At 46.0% G+C, this 14578-nt stretch overlaps 1 protein-coding gene across 1 annotated transcript; it reads right to left on the bottom strand.

Moving 5' to 3' along the window:
• Nucleotides 1-6257: 6257 nt before the first annotated feature.
• On the bottom strand, nt 6258-10170 carry LOC115022263 (zinc finger protein 84). The gene is made up of 6 exons (XM_029453234.1): nt 9702-10170; nt 8262-8322; nt 7421-7525; nt 7138-7271; nt 6615-6738; nt 6258-6526 (listed from the first exon to the last, which is right to left on the bottom strand). The coding sequence occupies exons 1-6, from the start codon at nt 10168-10170 to the stop codon at nt 6367-6369; spliced, it is 1053 nt and encodes a 350-aa protein (XP_029309094.1). The 3' UTR covers nt 6258-6366.
• Between the last annotated feature and the right edge of the window lie 4408 nt (nt 10171-14578).

Raw genomic sequence — 14578 nt, forward strand, 5'->3', positions numbered from 1 at the left:
CTCCACCCTAACACACGTGATTCTCGACCCTAACACAGATGATTCTCCACCCTAACACACATGATTCTCCACCCTAACAGTTGATTCTCCACCCTAACACACATGATTCAGCCCCCCTAACACAGGTGATCCTCGACCCTAACACACGTGATTCTCCACCCTAACACACATGATTCACGACCCTAACACACATGATTCACCACCCTAACACACATGATTCTCCACCCTAAAACAGGTGATCCTCCACCCTAACACACATGATCCTCCACCCTAACACACATGATTCACCACCCTAACACAGGTGATTCTCCACCCTAACACACATGATTCACCACCCTAACACAGGTGATTCTCCACCCTAACACAAGTGATCCTCCACCCAAGTACAAAATTAGGAACATTTATAATGAAATAAGAACAATCCTTAATCATACAAAGATAAGTATATTTCTGAAGTAAAAAATAAGTAAGATTCTTTTAAAAATAAGCTAAATCCTTGATCACAAAATTAAGCAAAGATTCTTATGAAATAAGTAAAATACTCAATTATAACAAATAACCAAATTAAATATACAAAATTGAGTAAGTTCTCTGATTATAAAAAACAAGCAAAAGCTTTATCACAATATTAAGTGGATTCCTCAAGTACAAAAATAAGTGAAAGTATTATAAGAATAAGCTAAATCCTTAATAACAAAATAAGTGTTGGAACTCTGGTATTTTTGGTCCTTTGTATCAGATCAGTTTTTATCTTAATACGATCCTGCTGCCAAAATGTTAGTGAGAAGAGAAACGAGCCATGTGACCAGAAGGGAGCGCTACAGTGAAGTCCTCAAGTTCATATCTCACTAACAAGATGAAGTTGGTGTGAAAACAGCCTCTGTGTTTAATACTGTCCTTTGTTTGCTGGCTACATGACTTTGATTCATTCCTTGTAAATGTTTGAAATGACCAACAGATTGTCAACATGGCACCAGATGAGCGTCACCAACCTTCCCTGGGAGCCGCACCGATCTGCCAGCTCCTGTTTCATTTCTCTGGAAGATGCTTTGGACACATTTCCAGCAGCCTGAGACGGTCGATCTTCACTTTATCTAAAATGAGGCGTGTTTGGGACGAAGAGTACAGAGGAGCTGATGTGGAACGTTCTGTTGAAGCCACTATCACGTCCGCCATGAAGCAACTGGATGCTATATTTTCACTCAAAGAAGAATTATGAACCGCACTTAAAGCTTTTCTTGGTTGCCGTACTTCCGACAGCATTTGGAGGAGTGTAAAACGTGTGTATAAAAGTGAGCTGATGCTGGACTGTGTGTCAGAAATGCTTCTGGATGTGAGATGAGGTGCTACTCTGCTCCCTGAGCTCCTTCCTCTTCAGCTGCAGGAACATCCAGGTTATAATCTTCCAGCTCCATGTTCTCTCGTCTGCCCGGCTTCTGCCCCCTGCTGGCCTGGAGAGACATGACAGCACACAGATGTGACTTCCTGCATCACCTCTCTTCAGTTCAACAAACACAGCCTGAGTGCTTCCTTTCAGTGCGTCCTCTAAACAACAGACATCAGTACCTGACAGTAGAAGTAAAGGGCCACGTTCACCAACAGCAGAGTCAGCGGCAGGACGACCGCTCTGATGATAAGAGGTGTCGGATCTGAGCCAACATCTGTCAGACAGCACATCACACAACATCATGAGTGCAACACAAACTGTACTTTATCTTTTCCTCAGTCCTTTGTTGTGCACATGTTCAAGTCCTCTTAGAATAACCTGTAGAAATACAACTGGATGGACTTCAGTGAGACTTTGATATGTGGGCTGACATGTGCTTCCCTACCAGACCATGGGACAATACAGTGCTATCTGTGACGTTACAAAGTTCATATTCATGTCAGTACAGATGTAAAGGAATTGGTTGGAGAACAAACCACGATGGAAACAGTCTGAACGTCTGGTTCTTCTGAAGCTCGTTCAGTAATCCCAACCTCCACACTGAGTGCATCGAGTGCACGAGGGCTCTCTCGCAGACATGTTGAGCTCTTCATGCACACTTTGCCTGAGGGAATTACCCACAATTCATAGCTTTATGTGATGTGGTTACCAGAGGAAGCTCGGAGCACGGTCAGTGAGACAGTCAGTGAGACGGCTCTCAGAGAAGAAGTTATGAGAAAAAACAGAGACGTGATAAACACAGCTGTAGTTTCCATGGTGGGCGGGCTCTGCAGCAGGGAACAGGAAGTCAGCAGAGTGATTGACAGCTGGCTGGGTGTAGTGGTGTCTTGAGTTGGAGGAGGTGAAGGTGAGCAGGAAGGAGCCTCCTGGGTACTGTGGCTGGAGGGAGCAGCTGATGGTCCAGTTGGAGCCCCTGAACACCTGAAACCCCTGCTGCTGGGCCCTGGAGACCCCGTCCATGGAGGAGTACACAGAGATGATTGGCTGAAGCAGCAGGTCTGTAAACAGAGAGATGATTGGCTGAAGCAGACAGACAGGCAGACAGACAGACAGGTTCCTCCAGGTGTGGTTGGCTAGCACTAACATTAGCTGTGTTTGTTTTCCAGGTCATTTTGACTTTGCCCTGACTGCGATAGTGCTGCTCCAACTTTCACTCAAACCAAAACAAAATGTTCTACAGTTTGACAGACTCACTCATTCAGATGAAGAACACAAATATAGCGCTGTCGGCCGGGTACAATACAAACAAAACAATGGAAGTGAAAGCTGTCATATTACTAATTACTAACAGGAGCAACAGGACTTGCTCTTTCTTTCTCTTCCCGGCTGATAAAACACATCCAGTAAGATAACGTAACATTTGTGTGTGGAACATAGCTGGCCGAGTCAGTGACGTATATAGTGCGAGACTTCTTTTGTTTTATTGCAAGTTCAACCTGTACCTGCTTCATCTGGTAAGAATCAAATCAAATTTATTTATATAGCCCAATATCACAAATTATACATTTGTCTCAGTGTTTACAGACTGTACAGGTTACAACACCCTCTGTCCTCAGACCCTCTGTCCTCAGACCATCTGTCCTTAGACCCTCTGTCCTCAGACCCTCTGTCCTTAGACCCTCTGTCCTCAGACCCTCTGTCCTCAGACCCTCTGTCCTTAGACCCTCTGTCCTCAGACCCTCTGTCCTCAGACCCTCTGTCCTTAGACCCTCTGTCCTCAGACCATCTGTCCTTAGACCCTCTGTCCTCAGACCCTCTGTCCTTAGACCCTCTGTCCTCAGACCCTCTGTCCTTAGACCCTCTGTCCTCAGACCCTCTGTCCTTAGACCCTCTGTCCTTACACCCTCTGTCCTTACACCCTCGCATCGCACAAGGAAAAACTTCCTAAAAAAAATGTTAGAAACCTCAGAGAGCAACTGAGGAGGGATCCCTCTCCCAGGACGGACAGACGTGCAATAGATGTCGTGTGTACAGGATAAACAACATAGTACAAATACAACATTTGACAGAAATTATGTTGTGATCAAAAAAGAGAAAGTTTGGATGAATCCAAGAAAATGTCAATAAGGCTTCCCGGTGTCCAGCAGGACCAGGGCAGCAGGCGCAGCCACGATTCCTGATCCTGACGTAAACTTTATCAGTGGCACAACGTAAAAACGTAATATGATGTCTATGAGTCTAAATGAGAAATCAAAATAAAAGTGGCAAAACAAAGTATGCGCGTTGAACGCGTCAACCCAGGCACATTCCAGAGGACAGGAAGGAGCAAATACGAGGACAGAAAAGTTGCTCAAATAAAAGGTAACAAGGCTGCAGCAGGCCAGCTGTGAGAGAACTCTGATTAGAAGGGGGCCGTCCTTTATAGCTTCTGCAGACCCCGCCCAGATGGCAGGTACCAGCAGACACTCCCTTCCAGCTCCTCCGTAACTGCAAGAGAGCCAAGTTAGATATGCAGCCATACTAATGAGGGTCGTCACACATAACTATAAATATATTTAGAATAACTATAAATATATGAAGAATAACATTAAAGTTAAAGCCTTTTATTGTCATTATACAAAAAGTACAACGAGATTCAGAGTGCCACTCTGTCTCAGTGTGCAAAAAATACAAAGACATACAGAACATTAGGACAGACAACACAAGCAATCATACGGGGAATACATAGTTAGAAATATTGATATAAAAATAGTTTATACTTTTTAAAAGTGCATTCAGAGTGTGTATATGTGTGAAGATGTTATGGTTATTGCATTAGGTGTGGTGGTTAAGCAGCCTGACGGGGGTAGAAACTGATTTGAAGCTCCTGTATCTTCTCCCAGAAGGCAGGAGAGAGAGCAGTCTGTGACCTGGGGGAGAGCTGTCCTTTAGTATCTTGTTTGCTCTGCTGAGGCAGCGGGAGGTGGAGATGTGTTCCAGAGAGGGGAGGGGGCAGCCATCCTAATCATTCTCTGCAGGGCTTTCTTGTCCGCAGCTGAACATCCAGCATACCACAGAGATGGAGTATGACAGCCCGCTCTCGATGGTCGCCCGGTAGAAGGAAACCAGCAGCTTCTTGTTTAGTCTGTTCCTCTGTAGCACCCTCAGGAAGTGTAGTCGCTGCTGGGCCTTCTTAACTGCTGCAGTGGTGTGTGCTGTCCAGCTGAGGCTCTTCGAGATTTGAACCCCCAGGAACTTAAAGGTGAGGACCCTCTCCACTCTCTCTCCATTGAGGTGAAGGGGGGCGGGTTCTGGACGGTGTTTTCTGAAGTCTATGATGATTTATTTTGTTTTGCTTGTGTTCAGATGTAGGTTGTTAGCTGAACACCACGCAGACAGCTTCAGGATCTCGTCTCTGTATGCCGACTCGTCGTCTCCCTTATATATTTGGCCGACCACAGTGGTGTCATCTGCAAACTTTATAATGGAGTTGGGGGGGTGAATGGGAGAGCAGTCGTGTGTGTAGAGTGTGTAGAGTGGAGGGCTCAGCACGCAGCCCTGCGGGGAGCCAGTGCTGAGGGTGCGGGTGGAGGAGCAATAAGGGCCTATTTTCACTGTATGAGGACGGTCTGTTAGGAAATTGTTTATCCAGGCGCATATGATGGGGGGAAACCTAGGCTTGACAGTTTTTCCACTAGTATGTCAGGTATGATGGTGTTAAAAGCTGAGCTGAAATCGACAAACAGCATCCTGATGTAGTTGCCTGGGACTTCTAGGTGTTATGTTACGACCCCGGCTCGGCGAGGGAAAAGGGAGTAACATACACCAGATGTTGATGGCAAAATAAGATATATTTATTAAATATGGTGGACAATTTGACAAACAATTGCTTTTAACGACACCACAAAGAAGAAGGGCTCTTAACATAAGAGCATAAGGCGTCAAAGCCAACTAACAAAAATAAACCCCAACCTAAACAATTCTAAAACAAGCTCGGGGTGAAAACTGGATTAACACAAAATACAAACAAAAAGGCATAACAGCACCGGAGCACCTAGCGTGCTTAACAAATAACCCTAAACAGCTTGTTCTACAGGCTGGCGATCAAACTGTCTCACCTAAACAACGCGGACAGCTTGCACGGAACACGAAACACAATATGCAACACTCAATGTACTCTCTGAGAGCGCGACAGTCTCGGACCAAACAAGAATGCATATGCGTAGGCTGACAACACCAGCAGCCCCGACTGTCGAGCTGGCTTGGCATTTGTAGTCACCGGTCTTTCCCATGCGCCTCGGATTGGAGAGCCGGAACAGGTGCACACCAATCACAGCTGGTCTTCATCAATGTGGGAGGAGGAGGTGTCGCAGCCAATCAAGCAGGTGGCGGTCACACATCCAAATCTGCATACCTAAATAGGGACACAAAGTGCATGCATCCACAAAGTAATCCATAAACAAGGCCATGGCCGTAACACTCACAGCTGTGTGAAGGACCGTGGCGATGGCATCATCCGTGGATCTGTTAGCTCTGTAAGCAAACTGATGAGGGTTGAGGGAGGGTGGGAGGCTGGCTTTGATGTAGTTGGCTATCAGTCTTTCGAAACATTTCATCACTGCCGATGTTAGGGCTATGGGCCTGTAGTCGTTGAGCTCTCTGACTGGTGTCTTTTTGGGGACAGGAATGATGGTAGCCATCTTCAGACAGGATGGAATGCTAGCTTGTGACAGGGACAGGTTGAATATCCTGGTCAGGGCCCCTGAAAGCTGGTCAGCACAAGCTCAAATCAGAAATCAGATTTTTAAAAATTATAATCAGATAGTTTATCTGCATGAATCTGATGTGGTCGATTAAGGGTTAATAACGGTTTAATAGAAACCAAACTGAGTTTATGTTTCGTCACATTTTTTACTTTTATTAAAATCCATCAGATAAAAACAACCAATAACCCTATAGCACTGTAACACTGTAGCCCCGCCCACAAGCTGACAGTCCAATCAGAGAGCCCGGTCCTCTGGGAGGTCACAGTCGTGGTGTCGGCGGACATGTCTCTGCAGCAGTTGGCGGTCCGGACTCGAGTACTCGCACTGTTGGCACGGAAACGCCTCGCCGGTGTGATGACGGCGAGCGTGGAGATCCAAACTCTTCTTCTGGATACTGAGAGCCAATCACAGCAGAGACATGACTGTATTAAACTTTAAATCTATAACAGTATCGTTCAAATGTGTGTGTGTGCGTGTGTTACCTGCTGTAGTCACAGTGTTGACAGCTGTACGGTTTCTCCTGACTATGAGTTCTGCCATGTCTGAGCAGAGAGCTGCGATCGATGGAAGCATACGAACACTCAGCACACCTGAAGGGCCTCTCACCTGTACACACACAGTCAGCTGACAGTTCAAGAGGTGTGTTACCTGTGTGTGTGTTACTGTGTTAGTGTGTGTTACCTGTATGTGTGTGTTACCTGTGTGTGTGTGTGTTACCTGTGTGTGTGTGTGTGTGTGTGTTACTGTGTTACCTGTGTGTGTGTTACTGTGTTAGTGTGTGTTACCTGTGTGTGCGTGTGTCCTCAGGTGTGTGTGTGTGTGTTACCTGTGTGTGTTACTGTGTTAGTGTGTGTTACCTGTGTGTGTGTGTGTCCTCAGGTGTGTGTGTTACCTGTTTGTGTGTGTGTGTTACCTGTGTGTGTTACTGTGTTAGTGTGTGTTACCTGTGTGTGCGTGTGTCCTCAGGTGTGTGTGTGTGTGTGTGTGTGTGTGTGTGTGTGTTACCTGTGTGTGTTCTCAGGTGTTGCAGCAGTGAAGCCTTCAGCCTGCTGCTGTAGGTACAGTGTGGACAGGTGAATGCTTTCTCTCCACCGTGCGTGCCCAGGTGACGCCTCAGACTCAGCTTGGTGGAGCACTTCCTATAGAGAACAAAGCAACCAATCAGGGCCCAGCAGCAGGTAACACAGCAGGTGTATGTGAGGTGCTCTTACCCGTCCTCCTGTTTTCTGGCGCCCTGCTGAGAGCAGCCTGATAAACTGTGCAGTGGGATTGTGGGTAATGTAATTACCTGTGGCACAGAGAGCAACAGAAGCCCGTCTCCTTGCCCTCCTTCTCTTCTTCTTCTCTCTTTCTTCTGGTGTTCTTCTTCTCCGTGACGCTCTGCAGTGTCTGACTGGGAACCAACACACACAAAACCTGCGCTCTGATTGGCTGGAAGGAGTTTGAAATTATGACACAGCACCTGTTGACCGGCCGAGCAGCCTCGTAAATGTACACACACGTGCTGCATGACGGGTTTACACACAGCGGCCGGACAGTAACGTAGAGTTTATTTGTCACTTTTATTGTTCTTATTGTACAGTGAACTGCAGTTCCTCTCGCGGCCACTAGAGGCTCTAAAGAGAGCGATCTCCATAGACCTCCATGTTAAAACTTTACTGCAGAAATAAACATGTTTACAGTCCCGTACAAAACACGCTCTAGAATATTTCAACGGATATAAAGAGAGATTTTGGTAAGGCTTTTTATTTTTTAAACCACATTTAAAGACTTTTTGTAAACTTAATTACTCCTTCCTTCTTACCTTTCACAATAAAAGCCCTACACATAATCATAATAATAATAATAATAAAAAATTGTATTTATAAATCGCCTTTCATAGCTAAAAGCAATCTCAAGGCGCTATATACACTGTGTACCACTAACAGGAAACTCAAATAGAGAACGATGTTGAATCTATTCAAACCTTTTATTTATTTTAGGTGTTGACAGATTCACACGGCTGCCAGAAGAGTTCAGAGGCTAAATATTGGCAGTTCTGATATTCATTCTGGGACGTGGAGGGATTATTATTTACATTTTCTATAAACCTTTTCACAATAAAAGCTTGCACATTTTCAGTCGTGTACCTGTCTGTACAGCCTGCCTCCTTCCCTCCTGCTCGTCCAATCAGCCGGCCCCTCCGTCCGCCTGGAGGAAACAAAACAAATGTTTGTGGTTAATAAATCGTTTGTTATCAACATCACGATGTCCGCTTGTACACATCAAAGATGGGATGTTTTGAGTGAAAGAGAGAAAACTTTCAAACCTTTTTTAGAAAGAAAACATGAGAGTGTGTGTGTGTAACTGTGTGTGTAGATTTAAACAACAGCTACATTACATAACGCCTCATGTACATATTAAACACTTGTGATATAAACTTGTGTTGATGTGAGTCATGAAGTGGGGAAGCTTCATGATATCTGTTAGTTACATGTTTGACTCTGTTCACCTGTAGTGTGTACGACATGTATGACTCTGTTCACCTGTAGTGTGTACAACATGTATGACTCTGTTCACCTGTAGTGTGTACAACATGTATGACTCTGTTCACCTGTAGTGTGTACAACATGTATGACCCTGTTCACCTGTAGTGTGTACAACATGTATGACTCTGTTCACCTGTAGTGTGTACAACATGTATGACTCTGTTCACCTGTAGTGTGTACAACATGTATGACTCTGTTCACCTGTAGTGTGTACAACATGTATGACTCTGTTCACCTGTAGTGTGTACAACATGTATGACTCTGTTCACCTGTAGTGTGCACAACATGTATGACTCTGTTCACCTGTAGTGTGTACAACATGTATGACTCTGTTCACCTGTAGTGTGTACAACATGTATGACTCTGTTCACCTGTAGTGTGTACAACATGTATGACTCTGTTCACCTGTAGTGTGTACAACATGTATGACTCTGTTCACCTGTAGTGTGTACAACATGTATGACTCTGTTCACCTGTAGTGTGTACAACATGTATGACTCTGTTCACCTGTAGTGTGCACAACATGTATGACTCTGTTCACCTGTAGTGTGTACAACATGTATGACTCTGTTCACCTGTAGTGTGTACAACATGTATGACTCTGTTCACCTGTAGTGTGTACAACATGTATGACCCTGTTCACCTGTAGTGTGTACAACATGTATGACTCTGTTCACCTGTAGTGTGTACAACATGTATGACCCTGTTCACCTGTAGTGTGTACAACATGTATGACTCTGTTCACCTGTAGTGTGTACAACATGTATGAATGTTACAATACATATCTTTAAAGGAGCTTTTCTCTAAAGGAGCTTTTTCTCACACTCTTCAGCAGAAGTCTCCACTTCAGCAGCACTTACATACACCAAACTTTCCACTTTCATTCCTCTCTATATTCTGAAGCTTTGTGCAGAGGGCTTTGTTCACATGTCACTCACAGCTCATGTTATACACGCTACACTCACTACATGCAGGAGATGCACAGAGTTCTGTGTGTTGACAGGATTCAGTAATTTCTGTTTCTGTGCTTGCAGCCCTCACGTGTTTGTTGATGAGCGTTTCTTGAGGCGGCGCTCCTGAGCGTCCGCGACGCTGCCGCCTTCTTCTTCTTCTTCTGCTGCCTCTGCTCCTCCCTCCTTCTCCTCCTGCAGTGGCTCCTCCAGTGAGGCTCCAGCTTCTCCCAGCTGTCTGACGTCTGGCTGCAGCGGACGCAGCTGAAGCCGCCTGCCTCCCGGTGAGACCGCACGTGGACGTCCAGCAGCCGCCGGGACGGCAGCGTCAGAGCGCACAGGGGACATGAGGGGGGCGTCCTTGTGCTGCTCTGCTGCGGGCTGCTGGGCTGCGCCGGGCAGGGGGGAGGTTGTGGGGGTCCGGCGGAGGAGGGGGGGGGTTTGGAGGCTGAGATGCGACACAGGCCAAGAGTCATGAGGTGAGCAGACTGAGCCGCCTCCTCCTGCGTCGCCTTCAGAGGGAAGTCCTCCTCAAACAGAGTGCTGACCTGCACACACATGGGGGGAAAAGAAGGAGAAGAAGAAGGAGAAGAAGAAGGAGAAGAAAGAGAAGAAGAAGGAGAAGAAGGAGAAGAAGAAGTCCTCCTCCTCCTTCTTCTCCTCCAGGTGGCGGTAGAAGCGACCTCTCGTGACGTGCAGACCGTAGAGGAAGAACAGCGGAAGTAAACAGCAGCAACGTTGTGTTTGCAGCAGCAGGTGAGTTTAAATATTTCAACAGTAATATTATGATTTGACCTGTAATATTAATACAGACCTGTGTGTCACGTATTCCCGACGCAGTGACGAAGCAGAATAATTAGCTAGATAGCTTCTACTAGCACTGTTAGCTTCGGTTTGAAAGCTGCTGTTAGCTCGTTGTTAGCATCACGTGACGTGCTTGTGACGCTCTCTGGATCAGCACGCAGGTTAGGGTTAGGTACAGGTGTACAGGTAGAAACACTGCTGTTCAAATACATGTTACTCGTAAAAGTCCTCATTGAAAATGTTACTTAAGTATTATCAGCTTTATGTACTTAAAGTATCCAAAGTAGTCAGTAAGCAGAATGTTTCTCTTCACAATATTTATGTATTATATATTTATACAGTATGTGTTCGAATATTAATGTTGTAAAATACTGGATCTTATAAGCATTTCATGTGTTTCTATATGTAAACACTATTGATCATTTTTAACAAACTATGTTTTTATTATTTTTATATATAGCCTAAGTGCAATGTGTAAAATATGGCAGGACAAATGTACATTTACTGGATCCTCTGTACAAAAAGAGACAAAAACATTTCATTTGGAAACAAAAGAAGAGTCTCTGCTGTTGTCTCTCTGCTGTCTCTCTGCTGTGTCTCTGTTGTGTCTCTGTTGTGTCTCTGCTGTGTCTCTGTTGTGTCTCTGCTGTTGTGTCTCTGCTGTGTCTCTGCTGTGTCTCTGTTATGTCTCTGCTGTGTCTCTGCTGTTGTCTCTCTGCTGTCTCTCTGTTGTGTCTCTGTTGTGTCTCTGCTGTTGTCTCTCTGCTGTCTCTCTGCTGTGTCTCTGCTGTGTCTCTGTTGTGTCTCTCTGCTGTTTCTCTGCTGTGTCTCTGCTGTTGTCTCTCTGCTGTCTCTCTGTTGTGTCTCTGTTGTGTCTCTGCTGTGTCTCTGCTGTGTCTCTGCTGTGTCTCTGTTGTGTCTCTCTGCTGTGTCTCTGCTGTGTCTTTGTTGTGTCTCTGTTGTGTCTCTGTTGTGTCTCTGCTGTTGTGTCTCTGTTGTTGTGTCTCTGTTGTGTCTCTGCTGTTGTGTCTCTGTTGTGTCTCTGCTGTTGTGTCTCTGTTGTTGTGTCTATGTTGTTGTGTCTCTGTTGTCTCTCTGTTGTGTCTCTGCTGTTGTGTCTCTGTTGTCTCTCTGTTGTGTCTCTGCTGTTGTGTCTCTGTTGTCTCTCTGTTGTGTCTCTGTTGTCTCTCTGTTGTCTCTGCTGTTGTCTCTCTGTTGTGTCTTTGCTGTTGTGTCTCTGTTGTCTCTCTGTTGTGTCTCTGTTGTCTCTCTGTGTCTCTGCTGTTGTCTCTCTGTTGTGTCTCTGCTGTTGTGTCTCTGTTGTCTCTCTGTTGTGTCTCTGCTGTTGTCTCTCTGTTGTGTCTCTGCTGTTGTGTCTCTGCTGTTGTGTCTCTGTTGTTGTGTCTCTGCTGTTGTGTCTATGTTGTTGTGTCTCTGTTGTGTCTCTGCTGTTGTGTCTCTGCTGTTGTGTCTCTGCTGTTGTGTCTCTGCTGTTGTGTCTCTGTTGTTGTGTCTCTGCTGTTGTGTCTCTGTTGTTGTGTCTATGTTGTTGTGTCTCTGTTGTGTCTCTGTTGTGTCTCTGTTGTCTCTCTGCTGTTGTGTCTCTGTTGTTGTGTCTATGTTGTTGTGTCTCTGTTGTTGTGTCTCTGCTGTTGTCTCTCTGCTGTTGTCTCTCTGCTGTTGTGTCTCTGTTGTTGTGTCTCTGGAGTTGTTGTCCATGTTGTTGTGTCTCTGTTGTGTCTCTGCTGTTGTGTCTCTGCTGTTGTGTCTCTGTTGTTGTGTCTCTGCTGTTGTGTCTATGTTGTTGTGTCTCTGTTGTGTCTCTGCTGTTGTGTCTCTGCTGTTGTGTCTCTGCTGTTGTGTCTCTGCTGTTGTGTCTCTGTTGTTGTGTCTCTGCTGTCTCTGTTGTTGTGTCTCTGTTGTTGTGTCTCTGCTGTTGTCTCTCTGCTGTTGTGTCTCTGTTGTTGTGTCTCTGTTGTTGTGTCTATGTTGTTGTGTCTCTGTTGTGTCTCTGTTGTCTCTCTGCTGTTGTGTCTCTGTTGTTGTGTCTCTGCTGTTGTGTCTATGTTGTTGTGTCTCTGTTGTTGTGTCTCTGCTGTTGTCTCTCTGCTGTTGTCTCTCTGCTGTTGTGTCTCTGTTGTTGTGTCTCTGCTGTTGTGTCTATGTTGTTGTGTCTCTGCTGTTGTGTCTCTGCTGTTGTGTCTCTGTTGTTGTGTCTCTGCTGTTGTGTCTCTGTTGTGTCTCTGCTGTTGTGTCTCTGCTGTTGTGTCTCTGCTGTTGTGTCTCTGCTGTTGTGTCTCTGTTGTCTCTCTGCTGTTGTGTCTCTGCTGTTGTGTCTATGTTGTTGTGTCTCTGTTGTGTCTCTGTTGTGTCTCTGCTGTTGTCTCTCTGCTGTTGTGTCTCTGCTGTTGTGTCTCTGCTGTTGTGTCTCTGCTGTTGTGTCTCTGCTGTTGTGTCTCTGTTGTCTCTCTGCTGTTGTGTCTCTGCTGTTGTGTCTCTGCTGTTGTGTCTCTGCTGTTGTGTCTCTGCTGTTGTGTCTCTGCTGTTGTGTCTCTGTTGTCTCTCTGCTGTTGTGTCTCTGTTGTCTCTCTGCTGTTGTGTCTCTGCTGTTGTGTCTCTGCTGTTGTGTCTCTGCTGTTGTGTCCTCTGCTGTTGTGTCTCTGTTGTCTCTCTGCTGTTGTGTCTCTGCTGTTGTGTCTCTGCTGTTGTGTCTCTGTTGTCTCTCTGCTGTTGTCTCTCTGCTGTTGTGTCTCTGCTGTTGTGTCTCTGTTGTCTCTCTGCTGTTGTGTCTCTGCTGTTGTGACTCTGCTGTTGTGTCTCTGCTGTTGTGTCTCTGTTGTTGTGTCTCTGTTGTTTGTGTCTCTGTTGTCTCTCTGCTGTTGTCTCTATGTGTGTGTCTCTGCTGTTGTGTCTCTGCTGTTGTGTCTCTGCTGTTGTGTCTCTGTTGTCTCTCTGCTGTTGTCTCTCTGCTGTTGTGTCTCTGCTGTTGTGTCTCTGTTGTCTCTCTGCTGTTGTGTCTCTGCTGTTGTGACTCTGCTGTTGTGTCTCTGCTGTTGTGTCTCTGTTGTTGTGTCTCTGTTGTTGTGTCTTCTGCTTTTGTCAGCTCGTCATTTACACTCAGTTGGAACATGTTTACAACCTGATGCCCTCCCCCATTCCCCGTATGTTGGTGTGGTTTCAGTGAGCGCCGTCCTGCTGAAGGCGGCGATGTCGTCGGATAGGCAGCGGTACCGTGACATCAGTCCTGTGACTCTGCAGGTGGTGGGGGGGGCAGTGAGCTCCAGTCTGTACTGTGGGGAGGTGGAGGGTCTGTCGGGGGGGCTGGTGGAGTCCTTCATGGTGGAGATTTATCGCTGTAAACTCTGTCAGTTCACCTGCGGCCTGCAGGCCTCCATCAGCAGCCACCTGCTGCTCAGGCACAGCACCCCCACCCTCGCATACCTGGGGGGGGCTGACGGAGGCGGCGGGGCCGAGTATGTAGAGGAGGCGGGGCTCCGACGGGGGGCGTCGCCCTCCTATCAGCTGGATCTGAATGCCGAGTCGAAGCAGAGCGACGAGGACGAGGACTTCCTGCTCTACAACATGCTGGAGCACATGAGCCCGCCCACGTGTGACATCAGCGGCGAGGGGGGGGCTGCAGGTCGCACACACCTGTGAGGTGACACCTTACAGACACACACACACACACACGTTCTCAGTACAGCACGTTTGGTTAATCGAGTCGGATGACAAATACTTTTGCTTTGTTAAAGTGGCGTAAATATCAGTCTAACGATCGTTTCATCAGCTGCTCACTTTCTATTCATGGTGTCTCACAGTCTTTAATATCAAACATGAACAATTACTTTAATGTTTAATCCGTTATCAAAATAGTTTTAATGATTATTTCTCTTCATCTCTAGTAAATATACAAAAGAGAAAATAATAAATAATTAAATTGCATATAATAATATAATCTGTCATTTAGTGCAGCGAAGTATTACATGCTGAGATCTAAAGAAACCAATCATTTCAAAATGTCCAGACACCTGTCCTCTCTGGTGCACACACACGCACACACACACACACACACACACACACACACACACACACACACACACACACACACACACACACACACACACACACACACACACACACACACACTTATAAAGATGACTGATG

This window comes from Cottoperca gobio, chromosome 17 (assembly GCF_900634415.1).
Source record: "Cottoperca gobio chromosome 17, fCotGob3.1, whole genome shotgun sequence".
NCBI lineage: Eukaryota > Metazoa > Chordata > Actinopteri > Perciformes > Bovichtidae > Cottoperca > Cottoperca gobio.

Coding starts and splice junctions, on each gene's coding strand:
- LOC115022263 (XM_029453234.1), bottom strand. CDS start 10,170: ATGTGTGTGCAGGTCAGCACTCTGTTTGAGGAGGACTTCCCTCTGAAG. Junction 8,323..9,701: donor AAACGCTCATCAACAAACAC/GTGAGGGCTGCA, acceptor TGTTTCCTCCAG/GCGGACGGAGGGGCCGGCTG. Junction 6,527..6,614: donor CAACACTGTGACTACAGCAG/GTAACACACGCA, acceptor ATTGGCTCTCAG/TATCCAGAAGAAGAGTTTGG.